This window comes from Euwallacea fornicatus, chromosome 24 (genome assembly GCF_040115645.1).
Source record: "Euwallacea fornicatus isolate EFF26 chromosome 24, ASM4011564v1, whole genome shotgun sequence".
Lineage (NCBI taxonomy): Eukaryota > Metazoa > Arthropoda > Insecta > Coleoptera > Curculionidae > Euwallacea > Euwallacea fornicatus.
In genome coordinates, this window is record NC_089564.1 from 949,011 (window position 1) to 965,601 (window position 16,591).

At 35.2% G+C, this 16,591-nt stretch overlaps 2 protein-coding genes across 9 annotated transcripts in view; one reads left to right on the forward strand and one right to left on the reverse strand.

Annotated features, from left to right (window-relative positions):
- Positions 1–10,112, forward strand: part of gek (serine/threonine-protein kinase gek) — a 30,023-nt gene extending 19,911 nt beyond the window's left edge. For 7 of the 8 annotated variants that reach the window (XM_066296272.1, XM_066296273.1, XM_066296267.1 and 4 more), the window contains 14 exons: positions 47–249; positions 308–509; positions 1,102–1,194; positions 1,355–1,548; positions 2,583–2,820; positions 2,941–3,050; positions 3,550–3,723; positions 3,783–3,963; positions 4,465–4,653; positions 4,845–5,030; positions 5,085–5,193; positions 5,253–5,424; positions 5,648–5,884; positions 8,437–10,112. In XM_066296272.1, the coding sequence (XP_066152369.1) occupies positions 47–249; positions 308–509; positions 1,102–1,194; positions 1,355–1,548; positions 2,583–2,820; positions 2,941–3,050; positions 3,550–3,723; positions 3,783–3,963; positions 4,465–4,653; positions 4,845–5,030; positions 5,085–5,193; positions 5,253–5,424; positions 5,648–5,884; positions 8,437–8,553 (2,405 nt within the window). In that variant the 3' untranslated portion in view covers positions 8,554–10,112. Of the gene's footprint in view, positions 1–46; positions 250–307; positions 510–1,101; positions 1,195–1,354; positions 1,549–2,582; positions 2,821–2,940; positions 3,051–3,549; positions 3,724–3,782; positions 3,964–4,464; positions 4,654–4,844; positions 5,031–5,084; positions 5,194–5,252; positions 5,425–5,647; positions 5,885–6,931; positions 7,014–8,436 lie in introns of all 8 variants that reach the window. The other variant, XR_010733371.1, reaches the window with a different exon arrangement.
- A 1,475-nt stretch (positions 10,113–11,587) lies between these two features.
- On the reverse strand, positions 11,588–15,253 carry NC2alpha (negative cofactor 2 alpha). Its single transcript, XM_066296274.1, has 5 exons — positions 15,060–15,253; positions 14,921–14,993; positions 13,243–13,380; positions 12,696–12,854; positions 11,588–12,425 (listed from the first exon to the last, which is right to left on the reverse strand). Exons 1-5 carry the CDS (start codon positions 15,099–15,101, stop codon positions 12,061–12,063), a joined length of 777 nt encoding a protein of 258 aa, XP_066152371.1. The 5' UTR covers positions 15,102–15,253; the 3' UTR covers positions 11,588–12,060.
- Between the last annotated feature and the right edge of the window lie 1,338 nt (positions 15,254–16,591).

Below are 16,591 nucleotides of genomic sequence, written 5' to 3' on the forward strand. Positions count from 1 at the left end.
CTATCGTTGCAGTTTAAGCTAATGTTCGTTCTTTGCACTTTCTTAGTTCTGGAACGACCGTCGTCACAAATGTCGTACTTGGATCAGTTTCTGAAGGAGACTAACTCCTCCTCCATTCAAAACATGTATGACAATGTACCGCCGCAATTGTACCAGGGGGGCTCGCTCGAATCCGAGGATGGTGATATCGAAGATAATAGAGCACCCAGTATAGTGAGTTCCAAGAGCAATTTGTCAGAAGTCAGTGTGGTAAGCTTCGGACGAAGAACATTCTTCGATTGGTTTTAATGATCGGTTCCATTTTCAGCACGAGTCTCCGTCCTCAATGAAACATAAGGCGCATCAATTTCTGGTGCGTACGTTTTCTAGTCCGACGAAGTGCAGTCACTGTACGTCGTTGATGGTGGGTTTGATGCGGCAAGGGATGGTGTGTGAAATATGCGGATTCACCTGTCATACATCATGCTGTCCGCATGTCCCCTCAGTGTGCCCGGTACCTCCAGATCAGAGTAAGTGTTTATTCTTAGGAACTAAAGTTACTTTACCGAATGCATTTGGAGGCGAAATCCATCCAGTATCCATTTATCGTATAAGTGCGGTGTCCATGGTAGTTTGTATAATACATTTTCAGTACTTTTCTACAAGCGCATGTATATTGACTATGTTGTCTTTTACGAGTTTAGTTGATTATTGCACATCAATTTCGGAAAAGCACATATAAAGTATCGACAACGTCCGTCGTTTTGAGGATTAAATAGCACAATTTCATACCAGGCAGCATATTAGCCTCTTCCCGAAACTAGTAACCAATTTTGTAATCGCTGGAAGGTCATGTAATATTTTATTTTTACGAGCGCAGCAATGTCACAACTGTTGGTTTCATTTATACGTGTGCGTAACAAATGCCATAAATTTGTCGAGGTATTTAAACATGCCGAAATTGATATGTTTACAACATTATTATTCCTCCGGTAACCACACATGCATCATAAAGGCGACTTTATGAATGTTGTGCCATCGATTATGATGCATATCATCAAAATCTCGTTATTTATCCTAGAGTTTTTTATGTTTGTATAACCCATCGTGATTTTATTTCAGCCAAACGACCGTTGGGAATTGATCCGACTAGAGGAATAGGCACAGCCTATGAAGGCTATGTTAAAGTTCCTAAACAAGGGGGTGTGAAAAGGGGTAAGGTCAAGAACTATTGTAATTAAATGGACATTTATATTTTCTCGTGTAAGAAATCGCTTAGCGAACACGTGTATTTAAATCATATTTATTAACTGAATGTTACTTAATCCACTTAGTAGATGTGTGTGGGATTGTAATAGACGAATTTGTTTTAAAGGTTGGGTCCGTCAATTTGTGGTAGTCTGCGACTTTAAACTCTTCCTATATGACATATCGGCGGATCGCAATGCCTTACCCAGCGTTCATGTAGCACAGGTTTTAGACATGCGCGACACCCAGTTTAGCGTTAGCAGCGTGAAAGATTCCGACGTCATTCATGCGAATAAAAAGGACATCCCTTGTATTTTTAAGGTTTGTTTTGTTAATAATAAGCTTCGAGTTGGATAATTTGATTCTACTGTGCTGACCGTTAACCCATGTGCTGAAGCGGATAATAAACCACCTCTTAACAAGTTGACATTGTGGTTGTTCTTTTGAAATTTGTATGTATCCATTTTTTCCACAATGTCAAGAAACCTGGCAGAAAATTTTAAGAGGGTCCCAAAAAATTAAAAAGAAAATTTAATGTACTAATAAAACTAACAGTTTGATCTACACGTAAAAATAACTAAAAAACATCCTACAATTCGCCTATTTCTAAAAATGCTTTTTTCATTCATTTTACCTTCAAATGAATACTTGTTTAATAGTTGAATTTTAAATCGATTTTCTTGAAAATTTAAATATTACCAACGTTAATACTTAGGGATTTGAAAGTCGAATCGCACGGGAATACAATATTTTATTCATGTGATACCCCCAAATGTGAGAGTTCTGACTGAAGTTGTTTATATTTCTAGTTCAGTTTAGTGCATATTTCATAGCTCTGATTTTAACCATTCTGGATTTATAAGAAAACGAACAAAACCTCTTCAAGAGGCTGTTTAAAAGGGCAGACGAAGCATTTTGGAAAAAAAGTTCTAAACAGTTTTGTTTTTGTTATGTGTAGGTTAAACTATTTAAACATATTAAACTGATAAATCTTAAATTTTTTTAGGACAATCTACAGGATGAGTCATAATCCGGCGTGTCGTCTTTAAGAGCCGATTCCTCGAGTCAAATCATTAAACAAAGTTTCTATAAACGTTGGTCAAAAAATACCCGTCTTCAAGATATGACCGCTAAAACTGATTTGCACCGAATTTGTTTAAAACGGGTAGAAATCCCATCCACAAGCATGCATTGCAAGGTACTGTAAAAGAACTGGTGCTCGAACAACGGTCTATCGGAACTTTTTTTAATGTTTTGAGTGGATGAATCGACCCGTTTAAATTTTGAACGTAGTTACGACTCATCCTGCATAGAATCACGATATATGTCGTCTTTATCTAATTATCTTTGCACAGATCACCACTTCCCTAATGGAACCACCGGGACCAAGAAACTCGATGCTTATGTTAGCAGATTCGGAAGCGGAAAAGAACAAGTGGGTTGTAGCGTTAGCGGAACTGCATCGTATAATGAAACGAAACAACTTGCCTAATACCACAGTGCTTTTGGCCAGGGAGCTGATAGACAACTCCTTGGCAATGCTCAAGAATACCCTCAGTTCAGCTATTATAGATCCTGATCGGATAGTTTTAGGTAGGTGTTTCTTGAGTGCAATGATTCCCAGTTACTTCTAGTGGATTTTACAGTTTTCTGGCATATTTCAAGTTAATAAAAGTATAAAATCATTTATATTGTCGTGTTTGCAACATCTAGGAACTGAAGAGGGTCTCTACTGCCTAGATTTAGACAGGACTGAAATTGCTAGGGTAGGGGAGGGGAAGAAGATCTTCCAAATAGAATATATTAGTGAGGAGCATTTATTAGTAAGTTTGATGAATGAATGTATATTAAAATATTGATTCAAAATTTTCTCTGACAAAAATACTTAATATTTTAATGGATAATTACAAATCTTTATGATGGAAACGTATACAGACTCTTTTTAATACACTTTACAATATCAAGCATTCACCATATAATAGATGTCGTTAAAATTCTCACCTCCTATATCCTTCTATATCCACTAACTAATATTTAATTTTTTAGATATTTACTTAAACTCTGAAGTGCATGTCATTCTTTAGGGACTCTGTCTTTTGCAAAGCTTCTATGAGAAACTTTTTTATTTTAATTTTAATTATCGCTTGGTGAAGTCTTGGTATTATAAAGCAGATCATACAGTACATGATGTCTCCTTTAAGTGATAGCATCATTGCTATGTTGGCAATCCTACGAAACAAGTCAGTTACCGTTAACGTACGATCGGAAATTGTATGACACTGTCGCTTATGTGAAACGATTTTGTAACAGTTTATCTTTCAGGTTGTGGTTAGTGGTAAACAACGCCAAGTGAGATTAGTGCCTATAAGAGCCTTAGACGGTGACGACACAGAATGGATCAAAGTAACGGAAAGCAAGGGATGTGCAGTGTTAACTGTTGGCCCTGTTCTACGAGCACCTTTGACGTTCTGTTTATGTATTGCCATCAAAAAACAAGTAAAATAGTGTGCGTCAAAGCATTTGCTTTCTCTTTATGCAGAAGTGCATTTTTCTAGAATTCCTCAGTAATCATTATCTACGAAATAACAAGAACGAGAACGAGACACCAAAGAGTGCACGAAATTGGCATCCCGGTTAGCGTTCAAGCGCTTCAGATACTTTCAGATGGTCGGCTGTGTGTTGGATCGCCATCCTGTTTCACTGTATATAATATTCAGAGCGGAGATTCGTTTATTTGTGAGTGAAAAAAAAGGATTTATTCGTTTTTTTTCTTTTTTAATTCTTTTAATAGGCGATTTTACGAGGGATTTCCGTTTCCAAAAATATTTTTTCTGGAATATATAAAAAAATAATGAAAATCTTTTTTTCCCGAAATCTACTTTTAAAATACCCATCTCTATCAACATTTAAAAGAAGTCGCTTAGTGATAATATGCAGAGTGTTAATAAAGTATGTGGCCAAACTTGAGTGTAACTTCTTCCTTCATTTTAAGGCAACAAGTTTATATAACATAAGCTATAAAGGGCTTTTTTAGTTAATCTGACATGGTGTTTAGATGTAGTAATTAAAACTTCATGAAAGTCATCTTTTGACTTTCTTTTGTTCAGATTAATTATTTTTCATATATGAAAATCTGCCGGCAAACTTCCATGTTATACTAATATGTATACATTTTTATGTAAAACTTTTGTCTTATAATTAGGTAAGCTACGTACTTAACACCCTTCATATTTTTAGCTTTGCTGCACCCAGAAAATCCTCTATACACCACCATAACCTGCAGTGCGGTGGACGCCTTGAGGGTGATAGAACTTCCGAGGCGGGAGTATCTGTTGGTGTTCGGAACTTTGGCTGCTTACGTTGATAAGCACGGTCGCAAGTCCCGAGATCGAGAGATTATGTATCCCGCGGTGCCCACTGCCATTAGTAAGTTAATTTCTTGATATTTTTTAAATCATAAATCTTATTTTTGTGATTTATTGTCTTTTACTTAAAAATATCATTAAAATTATAGATATGGTAGAAATTTGGTTTGAGAGGCTTCGAATGTTTGAAAATAACAAAAAATAAAATTGATGCTGGCGGAAATCTATACAATAGAAATGTTTCTTTTTTAGGTTATAGAGACGGCCATTTGGTAGTTTATAGCGAAACTCACATAGACATATTCAATTGCGCAACTGGTGAATGGGTTCAAACTCTTAATATCAAAAGGGCGAAGCCCTTGAACGATAGCGGGAGTCTCACTTTGTGTATTTTGCACGATCTGCCTCATCTCCTCTATCTGTCTAATGTTCATCAAAGTATGTATATGCTCCATAATATATACAAATTCAATTAATTAAACTGCTTGCTAGGAGAGCTGTTAAATTTGGAGAACATAGTTGCTTTAGATACAGAAGGCCGGGTGGTACAGAAACCAAGAAGGAGGTTTTCAATTAGAGAGGGAAACCGATCGACAAGGACGTAAGCACCCAGCTTAAGCTTAATTTATAAAGTAATATTCCTTTTATTTATTTCTACAGAAATACGGATAGGCGTTCTAAGCTAATATCGGCACCGACGAATTTTAATCATATTAGCCATGTAGGGCCAGGCGATAGTATCCAGCAACAAAGACTGATCGATTTAACTACAAGTCTTGTCGACCAACTTCCTGATCAAGCTTCGTATGGACCACCTACACCTCAGCCCAGGGTGAGTACCTCGGTTACACAGTAAAAATATAAAAAAACTACCATAACGAAAACTAGTCAATACTTGAAATAATCTTGTAATTAAAGTTAACAGCATATTAATAATCCTACTCTTATAGTCGCTTACAAACATTTATGTACAGGATGCCTTTGCTGAGACAAAAAAGACTGGGTTTTGCAAAATATAGACAAAAACCATATACACTTTCATTTTTCATTTGCAGCCTACGAAACAAGCACCCTTACCTCCAGTTCCTTCTTCGGGTAAGTTAAGACCACACTTAGAAATCTCAAATCCCATGCCATTGCGACCGGCACCGCCCGTTTACAACGGCGCCAAAAGGGCTGCGCCGCCGCGTCCCCGCGATCTGCCACCGGCATTGCCACGACCGTCGGACACGTCACCGTCGCCTGATCCTGCCAGCATTGGCAGTATGTCGTCATTACAAGACATCATTAAGGTAACAGACCGTTGACATTTTATGTTTAGGGCGCTTTCATTTATTCATCCACGCACATTGATGGAATTCATCACTGATCAGTACCGCTGGCGTGACGTCGCCCAGTTAATACAAGGTGTCCCTGAAATGACTGTACAACGCTTGGCCAAAAAATTCTGAACCAAAATTAAGAAGTTCTAGACACACTTACTCTACCAAATGTTGCTTCGTTTCATCGCTACAGGGCGCCAAAATTCCCAGGAAAAAATAAATTTGTCATTCTAAAAAAAATTCAAATGCCCTGTAGCGGCAAAACGAAGGAACGTTGAATATGGATAAGTTTGCTGAGAACGGCCTTATGTTTAGTCAGTCGTTATATAGTCTTTTCAGGGACACCCTGTGTAACAATTACGATAAGTTTAACTTTGGTACCAAAAGTTAATGATCAAAATCTTTCGATTAATGTAGATTGTATCGAAAGTTGAGACGTCAGGATTTATAGAATGCGATTGCACATCCGTTGGTCGGAAAAAGAATGCAAAGGATTGAATCAGTTGCCTATGGTGGATAAAAGAACGCGTTCCTAATTATATTTGACATTGTATAAGCTTTATTTTGCCAATTTCGGTTTAGCCACACTGAAAAGGAAAATAATTTTTCAACGGTTGACGGCAAAGTTACTTTTTAATAACACTTAACAGACCTGTTTTGGGTTAATCACTTTTTAGCTCTATGAAGTTTCTCGTATATAGGAGAAGAGCGAGTCAATCGGTACGAATTTGGAAAAATATTATATGATTTACTTGGCAAAAAGGCAAACTTAGTGCCTTAACACATTTACATTTATATATCCTTTTCAACTCGGCTATGAATATGGCTGTAGTAGGAAATTTGCTGATTGTTCCTCTTCTGAAGCGAATTACGTGCCCATGGCTACCAAATAATGTGGTTATTATATAATACCATATGCTCGTCGGTAATATATACGTATGTGCCTTAAATTTCAGTGTAGCTAAATTGAAAACTGGAAGTCGAAATATGTATTTTTTTTTCTAATTTATTTATTAGGTGGGAAAACCAAAAACTACTTTATGACAATTAGGGAAAATGAGAAGAAGTGTGTTTACAATATGCCTTCATTCCAATTGACGTAGGTTTTATTGTTTGTGCTCCCCGTGTGCGAACTAAAATTTTACTAACAAACTGGCTCCTACATTTTCCGACGCATATTTTGGAATTCGGGAAACGGATCGTACCGCTAAAACACAGCGCAATTTCCAGAAAAAGATCCATTTTCCGAATTGCAGAATACGACACATTTGTGTGATTCAATTCTTGAAATTCAAGTAGAAATAATACACATTCGAATAATGTATAAATTTCATGAAATTCTCCAGTGCGGAAACTCAACCGAATTTGAAGAATTATTCCAATGATCAGTTTAGAAAGAGCGAGGGCGTGTGATGTGTGATTAAAGGTTCCTTCAAAACAGTGTTAAAGATTGAAGCATTGCTAAACTAATAAACGTGTTTGCACTCTTATTCTTTTAAAATATTAGTAGAAGATAACTAGAACTAACCTAACGAAATATTCTCTTTAGTATAGACTCGTTATCAGTAATTTACAGTCTAGGTACAAACGGTGTGTGTAGAAGATTGATTATAATTTCTATAGGTCTGATGGACAAAATGCAAACCAAAGGGAGCGTATAATTCTAACGTTAGATTTGACGTTAAGGTTCCGACGTCTAGCGTCCTCACTTTGTTTTGCAGAATGGCATTGTTGTCACGAAGCATTGAAATAAAATTCATTTAAAAGCAAACAATTAAATTAATCCTGCAAACCAACAGTGATGTTTCAACCGTTCATGAAAATGGCGTGGCATACTTGAAAGCTTCTCCTCGCGCCAATGGCAATTAACAGGAAGTGGAAATTCCTGAAGGATGTAGCCAGCTACCTGTTGGATTTAATGTGTTGATAACGTCATTGACTATAAAAATGCAGAAAATGAAGATGCTCAGGTGACTATGAGAATCTCGCGGATCGAAGCTATTTTACGGAGCATTTCTACAACGCAACACGTGCTATTGCTAATTGAAAAATGACTGACTGATTTGCTGACATCAGTTGGTCAAATTGAGCACATGCGCAATTCACTCTTTTAAACTTTTTTTTACTTGGACGTAGAGAATCAAAACGAGAACATCTTGATAATTCTTTTCTTGAGCCCTATTTCCAATATTCAACGACGTTTGGACATTGTCGAGATATATACCGCCTTGTACGTTAGAATTATCGCAAAGACTGAACATTTAGCCGTCTATCCAGTGTTTCGCGATTTCGGAACACATTTTTCGTTAAAAACCGATGAACTTTTCGCCCAATAATTAACAATTTATGAGACGCCTAAGTTAGACATTTATGTAAGAACTTGTTTAATCAAGCTACGAGATTAAAATAAACCACGCATTCCGTTTTGACATGTTGTCACCTAACACGAGTTGTAGACTAACATTGCAACCAATTACTTCTGGCACAGATGTCCCCGATTAAATATAATATTTTTGAAACAGGCAACAGAGGCGAAAAGCAGCCCTCGCCACTCAATCGCCAGCAACAATAGTTCGAATCTTTCCACTCCACCATCGCCGCAGGCGGATCACCACAACAGTTCCAGTTACGACAGTTAAAATTATCTCTTATTTAACCAGAATGTCGACTACCTCCCCCCCATTAACACGTCCAATTAATCAAAATCGGTGGTAGTGATTTGGACCATTTCGGGGATTTCATATGAAAGTAGAATTTTCGAATAATATGTAGTTGCCATTCCATACTGTACCCGTTTCTCGTTATCTAGGCCCACAGTAGGTAACTGAAGTGTCTTTAATCCGGATCGATCCGGGCAAATATTTACGTTCGTTGAATGTGCCTTATAGAATTTGAGTTTTGACCGTTTTAATTGATTATATGTAATTGGTATATGTACGTTGACCGTTTCGTAAAGGAAAAAAGCAATAACTCACTTAATTTCTCATATCTACTGGACCCTTCAGTCACCTAATATCAGGGCGAGTAGTTACCTCAAGTTTACGAATAAAACTAATTCACTGTTAAGATGATGATTACAATATTACGACAATTATCTTAGCATTAAGGCCTGGCACTGTACTTATTTCCTTTTTGTATGATATTTTTGTATTATTTGAATGCATTCTTAACGTTTAGTTTTTAGTCCTACCTAGTGGTAAGTATTGTAAAAATGCAAGTCAATTATTACGTATTCGTGTGGGATTATTTTTATCAATCCGGATAATTGGTGTAAAAGTGAAGCAGAAGTGCGGTTGGGTCGCTTGCATTAACCAATTTCTGAAAATTCGTTTCGTGTCGTAATTCTAATGACAATAACACCGCGCATAGGCCCAACATTAACATTAGTCGCTTCTGAAATAACCAAACGAACTGAAAAAATTCTAAATGAGTTGCAAGAAACGGATGTTCTGTACCTTTTATTGAATTAATTCGTGTTTAATTCTTTTCCATTATTAACATAAAGATATCGAGTTAAACTAGTAATTTATCGTAGAGTGTAGAAATCACATTCGAGTAATATCCACCATGTTTAGGAATTAGAAATAAACGGGCGCTCGTTTTAGTACCATTTCAGTTGAATATATTACAAAGACGACAATATGGTATTTGTGATAAGTGACGAAACTGTAGAATTTTTGTACTTTTCTCGGTGTTAAACAGTAACTATGAAAAAATTAGAGTCACTTTTCCAAATACACTACTTTATTTGAAATTTACTGATATTTCATTATGCAAGCATTTTTTTCCTGTTCAACTGGGAACTGAAGAAGTTATTTCTACCAAAAAATTAAGACATTATGCCTGAAAACGATAATCCCGATGAAGAGAAAATAAAGTGTTGGTTCCTGGACGAATATAATTTAGTTGTGATGAGATTAATAACGATTAAATTTTTACGAAGTATTCTTAAACACCCAATTAAATCGTTAAAAGTAATGATATACTATAGCTATTTATTTTATTAATAGAGTAATTTATATTATTAACAAAATATTATACAATTTAATAGTATTATAAACTTGAATTATGGTTGTGTTTTTCACTCTCTGTGTGTGTTATTTTGCTCTGCTTTAACTATCTACTTGTCATATAATTTTCATGTTTATTTTTATTCCTGTATAATCTGATTCTACTATAGTAAAGATTTAAATCACAATGGACAGTTTTTTCTCCACGCCTCGTGAACTTATAAAAGGAACGTGTAACGCTACTCCGTCGACATAAAATTGAATTTGGTTGTTTCACGCGTTAGAAAGCCACAAGGACCACCCACCTGCATTTATAACAATTGTGTTGTCATTTTTATTCTCACGATCTACATTCCGCATGTTTAGGCGGCTTCGTGTGCCTAGGATACCACGAAATAGTGCCGCTTGATGGAGGCGGTGCCAGGGCATGACACCAGAAAAACTATCAACCAGTAAATTTTAAAATCACATCGACACGCCAAAACGACATCGTAGTTAATTACGAATAAAAATTTCAGTGAATTAGAACAAGAACAAAAAATATTCAAAAATCAAACAAACGTGGATTTTGAATAGTACGAAATCGACAGCAAATGATGTATTTGTGTCACTCGGAGTAATGAAACTTGCTACCTTATCTCTACTTTCAATAATTTACGACTTTTTCACCTTTTGATTATTTACTAAAGCGAGTTACTATTTATTTTACAAGACGAAAAAGTAAGAAAATTATTGTCACAGTGGAATTCATAGACTAGTTCAGACGAGACTTTTAAGAAGCCCGGATGATGGCAAAGTTATGAAGAGCTCCCCGTTTTCTGTCATTCAAAGTAACTTTTTATCAATCGGGGAAAAGCAAGTTTTTTCAATTTAATTTCTTTACATATTACTCCCTTTAAGATTTGCCTGGCAGTTTTGTAATTATAGCTCTAGAACAAAAACTTTTGAGGGTTTTTTTCGGAAAATTGCATATTTTGGTAGAAAACTGCTAATTCCCCTGTCAGACTAATTAGATTTATGCACACAATTTTACGTGTTAATTTCCTTTTTTTATTCCTCATTTTTTCAAAAAGTCAACTTCCTGGTAGATTTTATGTAGGAATGTTTAGTCAATTAACGGTGGAATAATGGGTGTGTTTGCGCAGAGGTGCAGCGAATTTAATTACCGAAATTATTACAAATGCGCATATTTAAATATGAAGTAAATAAAATTAGATAACAGAAGTGTGCATAGATGGACAGTTATTTCAATGATTGAACTCGAAATTGAAATTCAGAATAAAGTTTCATTTTTTTTGTGTAATTTTCAGATTACAAGAAAATCCAATGGGAAAGCGCTTCCCGTCAAAATTACGACACATCAAATTAAAGGTTCTAGCACCCCCTCTTGAAAATCCTTGAAAAAAATGGGTAAGTTTTTCTATTCATTTATTCAGTATGCCGACTTTGACTCGTGTCACCTTTTGGAGTTGGATTTGAATTGATCTCGGCACTCGCAAGAACACTGCTGTGCCAATAGTAAGGTCTGACCACATTAAAGACAATGTAAGCCTGAAAAGTCTTTTTTGCTTGCCTACATGATAATTATCATTTTATACAACAAATATAACAAATAATAAAATAACAACTATTCGCCTCTGTAGGAAAAATAGTTCACTACAAATACAAGAAAATATTTTATTATTTTTTTCTATAAACACACATCAATTTCGCTTAAAGATTATTACTGCGCAACAAGATTTGTTTCAATGAAAATGTCAAAATACCGAAGTAATTTAATTCACAACTTCGAGTTCGAAGTCGAAAAATAGTAAGGAGCGTAACTTCATTAACAGTAAGTTTAAGTCGTTATATCAATGAAAAGTCTCTTCCGTTTGCCTACTTTTCATCTTAATATCTCTTAAAGATTATTACTATGCAATACGATTTGTTAAGATAAACAAAATAAAAGTTATAATAAAAATAACATTTCGGCTTCGAAGTCGAAAAACACTAAGAAGTGAATTCAAATCAATGGTAGGCATATGTATATAGCGGTGGTTCGAATAATTATACGGATGACTGAAATCAGGTAAGAATAAAATTTAAAAAAATCTTATTACCTGTCCACCTCTATGTTTCTCTACAGTCTCTTCATTAATTGTCATAGTCCTCGTCAATACACAAATTGTCGCCTGTACTACTACTACTACTATGACCATACATATTTGCAGAAAGTGGCACTAAAGAGGGCATCACCTCGAACGACGAGGATCCAGTTTTCGAAATTGAATGACTTCTCGTCACGGGGTTGGAGTCTGGCTGCGAACGCGATAGTTCTTGTGAAGCGATGGTGACGTGCAGTTTCGACTGTTCTTGATGGCTATCTTTATTCGCTAATAAATTGTCTACTGAAAAGTTGAATTTAGAACTTTCCGGCCTGGAGACGTTGGGACCGAACTGGATTACGGGCGTTCTACTTGTAGAACTGGCTTTGGAACTGCTTTGCTCACAGTGAAATGCTGCAATAGAGCCCTCTAATGAGAGAAACCGTAAAAAAATTATATGCAAGGTGTTTAACGTCAGAAAGGTGGGCCCGATTCGGCCCCGCGTAGACGAAGTCAAATTGTATTATTACATAAAAATGTTCTCAAAGTGACCCCGTAAGTGGGGACCTCAAAACGACTTTTTGTTCCGAGCGTTTTATTCTTTGGACGTAGCGTTTGTGTAACATGTGTAAACCAAACCTTGATTTATAAGTTAAGAAAAGAGTCTTTTAATTAAAAACTCACTTGGAACTTGATCTTTTCTTCTCTCCTTCGGAGGAGGTGGAGGTTCAATTGGTGTTCCAGGATCGTCAGGAATAATCCCAAAGTCCACATTAGATTCAGCTAGGGCATTATTTTCATTATCTTCCTGTATGCTTGCGTCGGGAATATTTTTTACCAAGTCTAGAGGAAAAGCGTACTTTTCAAATATACTTAAACTAAACTGAGTTAACCTTGTGCAATTAAGTAATTCAATGACTGCGCAAAAAATAACATTAAGGAGTTCTAAAAAAATTATAAGATGATAACGTAATTCTCAGTTGGTTAATATTTGGTCATTAAATAAATAAAAACTTATCGATACTAATAACTTGTTAAGTTTTCCCAAATAACTTGTTTTAATTAACAAAACGTACATCCAGAAACATTTGTTTACTGAGATACACGATGTTAATCTTTGTAAACCCATATTGATAAAATTTTCTGACTGCTACTGGAAATTTCCTAAAGTTCCTTATGTCTCCCATTGTAAGTTAATGGAAAATATTGTTTTCCCCACCATTTTACTTACCTTTTAAAAAATCAAATCTGCTCTCTGAAAGAATGCATTGTTTCATATGGGACGGAGTTAATGTTTTTGCATTCCGATTTTGCGTGATTTCTGATGACTTCTTTAGGAGGGATTCAATGAACATTTCTAATGCTTTAGGTGCACAGGGTTAAGGAAAAAAGTCATGAAAGCTAAGATAGTGGAATAAGGCGTAAGTGCTGGTAATTTTCATGCTACCTAACATACTATTTATTGACAAATGTATTATAATATTTTCAATTTTCCCTCTTCAAAGGGCACATTTTAGAGAATAAACAAAACCAATTACCATACATAGAGTGTCATTTTAACGTGAACCATACCGTTTCCTACTTACCAAATAAAAAATTATTTATATTTATTAAAATGGCCTTAATGTTGGGGTTGCGGCAATAGAAACACAACAGTACATAGTATACTGGGTGAGATATTTTCAGTTTTAGTGAGTGGCCTTTAAACCTAGCTGCTACAAACTTGGTTACATAGAAAAAGAATTGCAGTTTTAGAGGATTGATTTAAATCCGCTCATATTTTTTTAAAGAAGTTCATCACTTGCTAACAAACAAGGTTTTATCAATTTTTTTAAATCAATTTAGCCGCGCTATTATTACTTGAAAGAAAATTAGGTAAATAAGTGTAGTTTCTAGGGAATGTTACCCAAAATGAGATACACTTATCAGGTTTTTGTTTACAGCTGTTGTTTTTGAGATATGATTTAAACTTGTTTTTTTTTAAGTACAGTAAAATATTGTTTTTCTTCTTTCTCTAGGTCTTAAAAACATACCAACAAACAAGTGCTATTTTCAAAATGACGGATCTACAGCTTTTTTTTTTAATTTTAAACCAAATATTAATGAAGTGTGGCATGAAATTCTTGTATTGCCTTATTTTTCTTATCAATGACTATTAAAATGCAAAAAGAATCTGATAAGTATCTCTTATTCAGGCCAACATTTCCCAAAGCTTTTAAATTCACACTTTCTTAGAACTAATAATAATTGGCCTAAATCAATTTTATATATCATTTTTGTTATTTGTCAAATTTGAAATAATATTGTGTATAGAAATGTAATTCAGTTAGTTTTTTTACTCACTACGCTGTTTAATTTGAATAATATGGAATTGATATTCATTCTCATTTATGCTAGCCTCATGCCAAAAAGTTCATTCAAATTCAACTTCTTGGCAAATCAATTGCAGGATTTGACAGCACAGGGAACATGGAAATGTACTTATCACACGGATACATCTACCATTTACCAAAATGTCATTACATTAGCTAACACTTATCCATACAAGAATCCAACACGAAGGCATTCAGACACCTACATTAGTGCACATTCTGGCAAGAGGATATCTGTCTTACTTTAACACGTTATAAAACATAAAAATTAGTAAAAAAAAGTCACGCATATTGTTGCGAATGTGCACATTACTTTGGGTACTGGAGTTTGTCAAGATGTACTTTCTCTTATAAACAACTCTCATTCCCCTAAATTCATTCACAAACAAGTATTCTATGTCCGAACATGTAAATACAGAATGTAACACAATATAGTAGCAATGTAAATACAACACATGCTGCAAATCAAAGGAATATTAGCTTGGATAGTTGTTTAGGTTATAAGTTAGACATGAAAATGTTGTTTAAAAAGGATATAGATTATGACTGGTACTGCTTGTGCTACTTTACCCACTTCCTCATCAGTTTGCATTATTTTCTTGATGCGACCCTAAAACAGGTATGTTAAACGTCTATCTCATAGTAAGCCCCTTGTGTGGGGAATTCGGTAACTTACGGCCGGGAAACGGGCGTTGTATTTTTTCTTCTTTGATGGCATTATTATATCTTCGTAAACTAAATTAAGTAAAAGTTGCTAAACTTTTTAATAAACTTTTTTTGCTTTTCTTTTTTTTTTTCGACGAAAATAAATATGTAATTTTAATGTAACAGGGAACTACAAATGTGACAGGACAAAGTTCCTAGTTGAGGTTACAATCTTACGTCAATCACCTCTACGAATTTAGGCGTTTACGATTCTTCAATGGTAACCGGTTCTGACTTTCCACAATAACGGTAGATTTGGATTCTTAGAGCACGATTTCACTTACAAAGTTATACAGGGCGTACGTCAAACAGCTTTACGGACTTCTATGGGTTTATTTGTGATTTCATAAAAAAATCAACTATGGGAATATATATGTGAAGCTAATGAAAGTGAATTTTAAAATTAACGACAACCCTACGGGGTGTCTCAAAAAGGCAGAGCGGCATAAAGTACTTTTTTTTTAATGGGACCACCTGCATTTTTTCACGTAATAGAATCCTCTCTTAAACCTGTGTTAGTTCCTAGATTTTTTCCCTTTGATGCAATGACTCGAAGCTATAACATTTTAAATTAAATTTGAAACATTTACGGTGCCTCATAAAGAAATTAATATCGCCGCTAACTTAAGTGAGATTTTGATCATTTTAGGATGGAGGCTCGTGTAACCTCATCTTAGCAGGTGCGAATTCTCTTTTAGCCAAAAATATTTACAAAGTGTTCAATACAACAGAAAAAACTTTAATTTTTGCCCTTAACTAAGCCTAATTGCCTATCACCCACCATACCATGTTCGCTGACCTAGGCCATCAGCCTGGCCTCGATCACTTTCTCCGCAACTTTCCCAAGTCCGTCAATAAGTTTTCTGAACGGTCTCTTTTATATCCCATCTACATATAAACTATACATACACGGTCACACCAGGAACAAAGATCATGATTTTGACTACATTTTAAAATAGTGAACATTATACAGTTTTCCAAAAAAAAATTATGGATTCAAACTAATTTCTTAGACAGAATGCCCTATATATTTTTATTTCAATAGATGAGGCTCTTCATGCTCATTTCAAATCCCAGTATCTTGCAATGCTTAGTTTCACGTAGGCTAGTTTGTCGTTACGAAAGAATACTTCTTAGCATATAATTCCATCAAAATGGCAACTCTAGTTAATTAGTTACGCCATTTACTGGAAAAGCGTCGATTGAGACATGTAAAGTTTTAGAGAAACCATAGAAAACAATCGCAAAAACTATATAAAATTAAGTTAATAACCTACTCAAACACAATCCGCCTCTGGAAAGCGACTTTCCAATGCGTGAAGGAGGATGGAATATGTTGGATGAGCAGCGTCGGAAGGGCCCCTTTGGAAAAAAATACTTAAATCTAAAAACTTAAAATCGGACGAAAAAGATATCATCACTACTCGATTGTGACCCTCTCCATCGCAACCAAAAGAACTTCTATTTTCACAAATAAATTAAACAAAGATAAGAGCCAGTGAG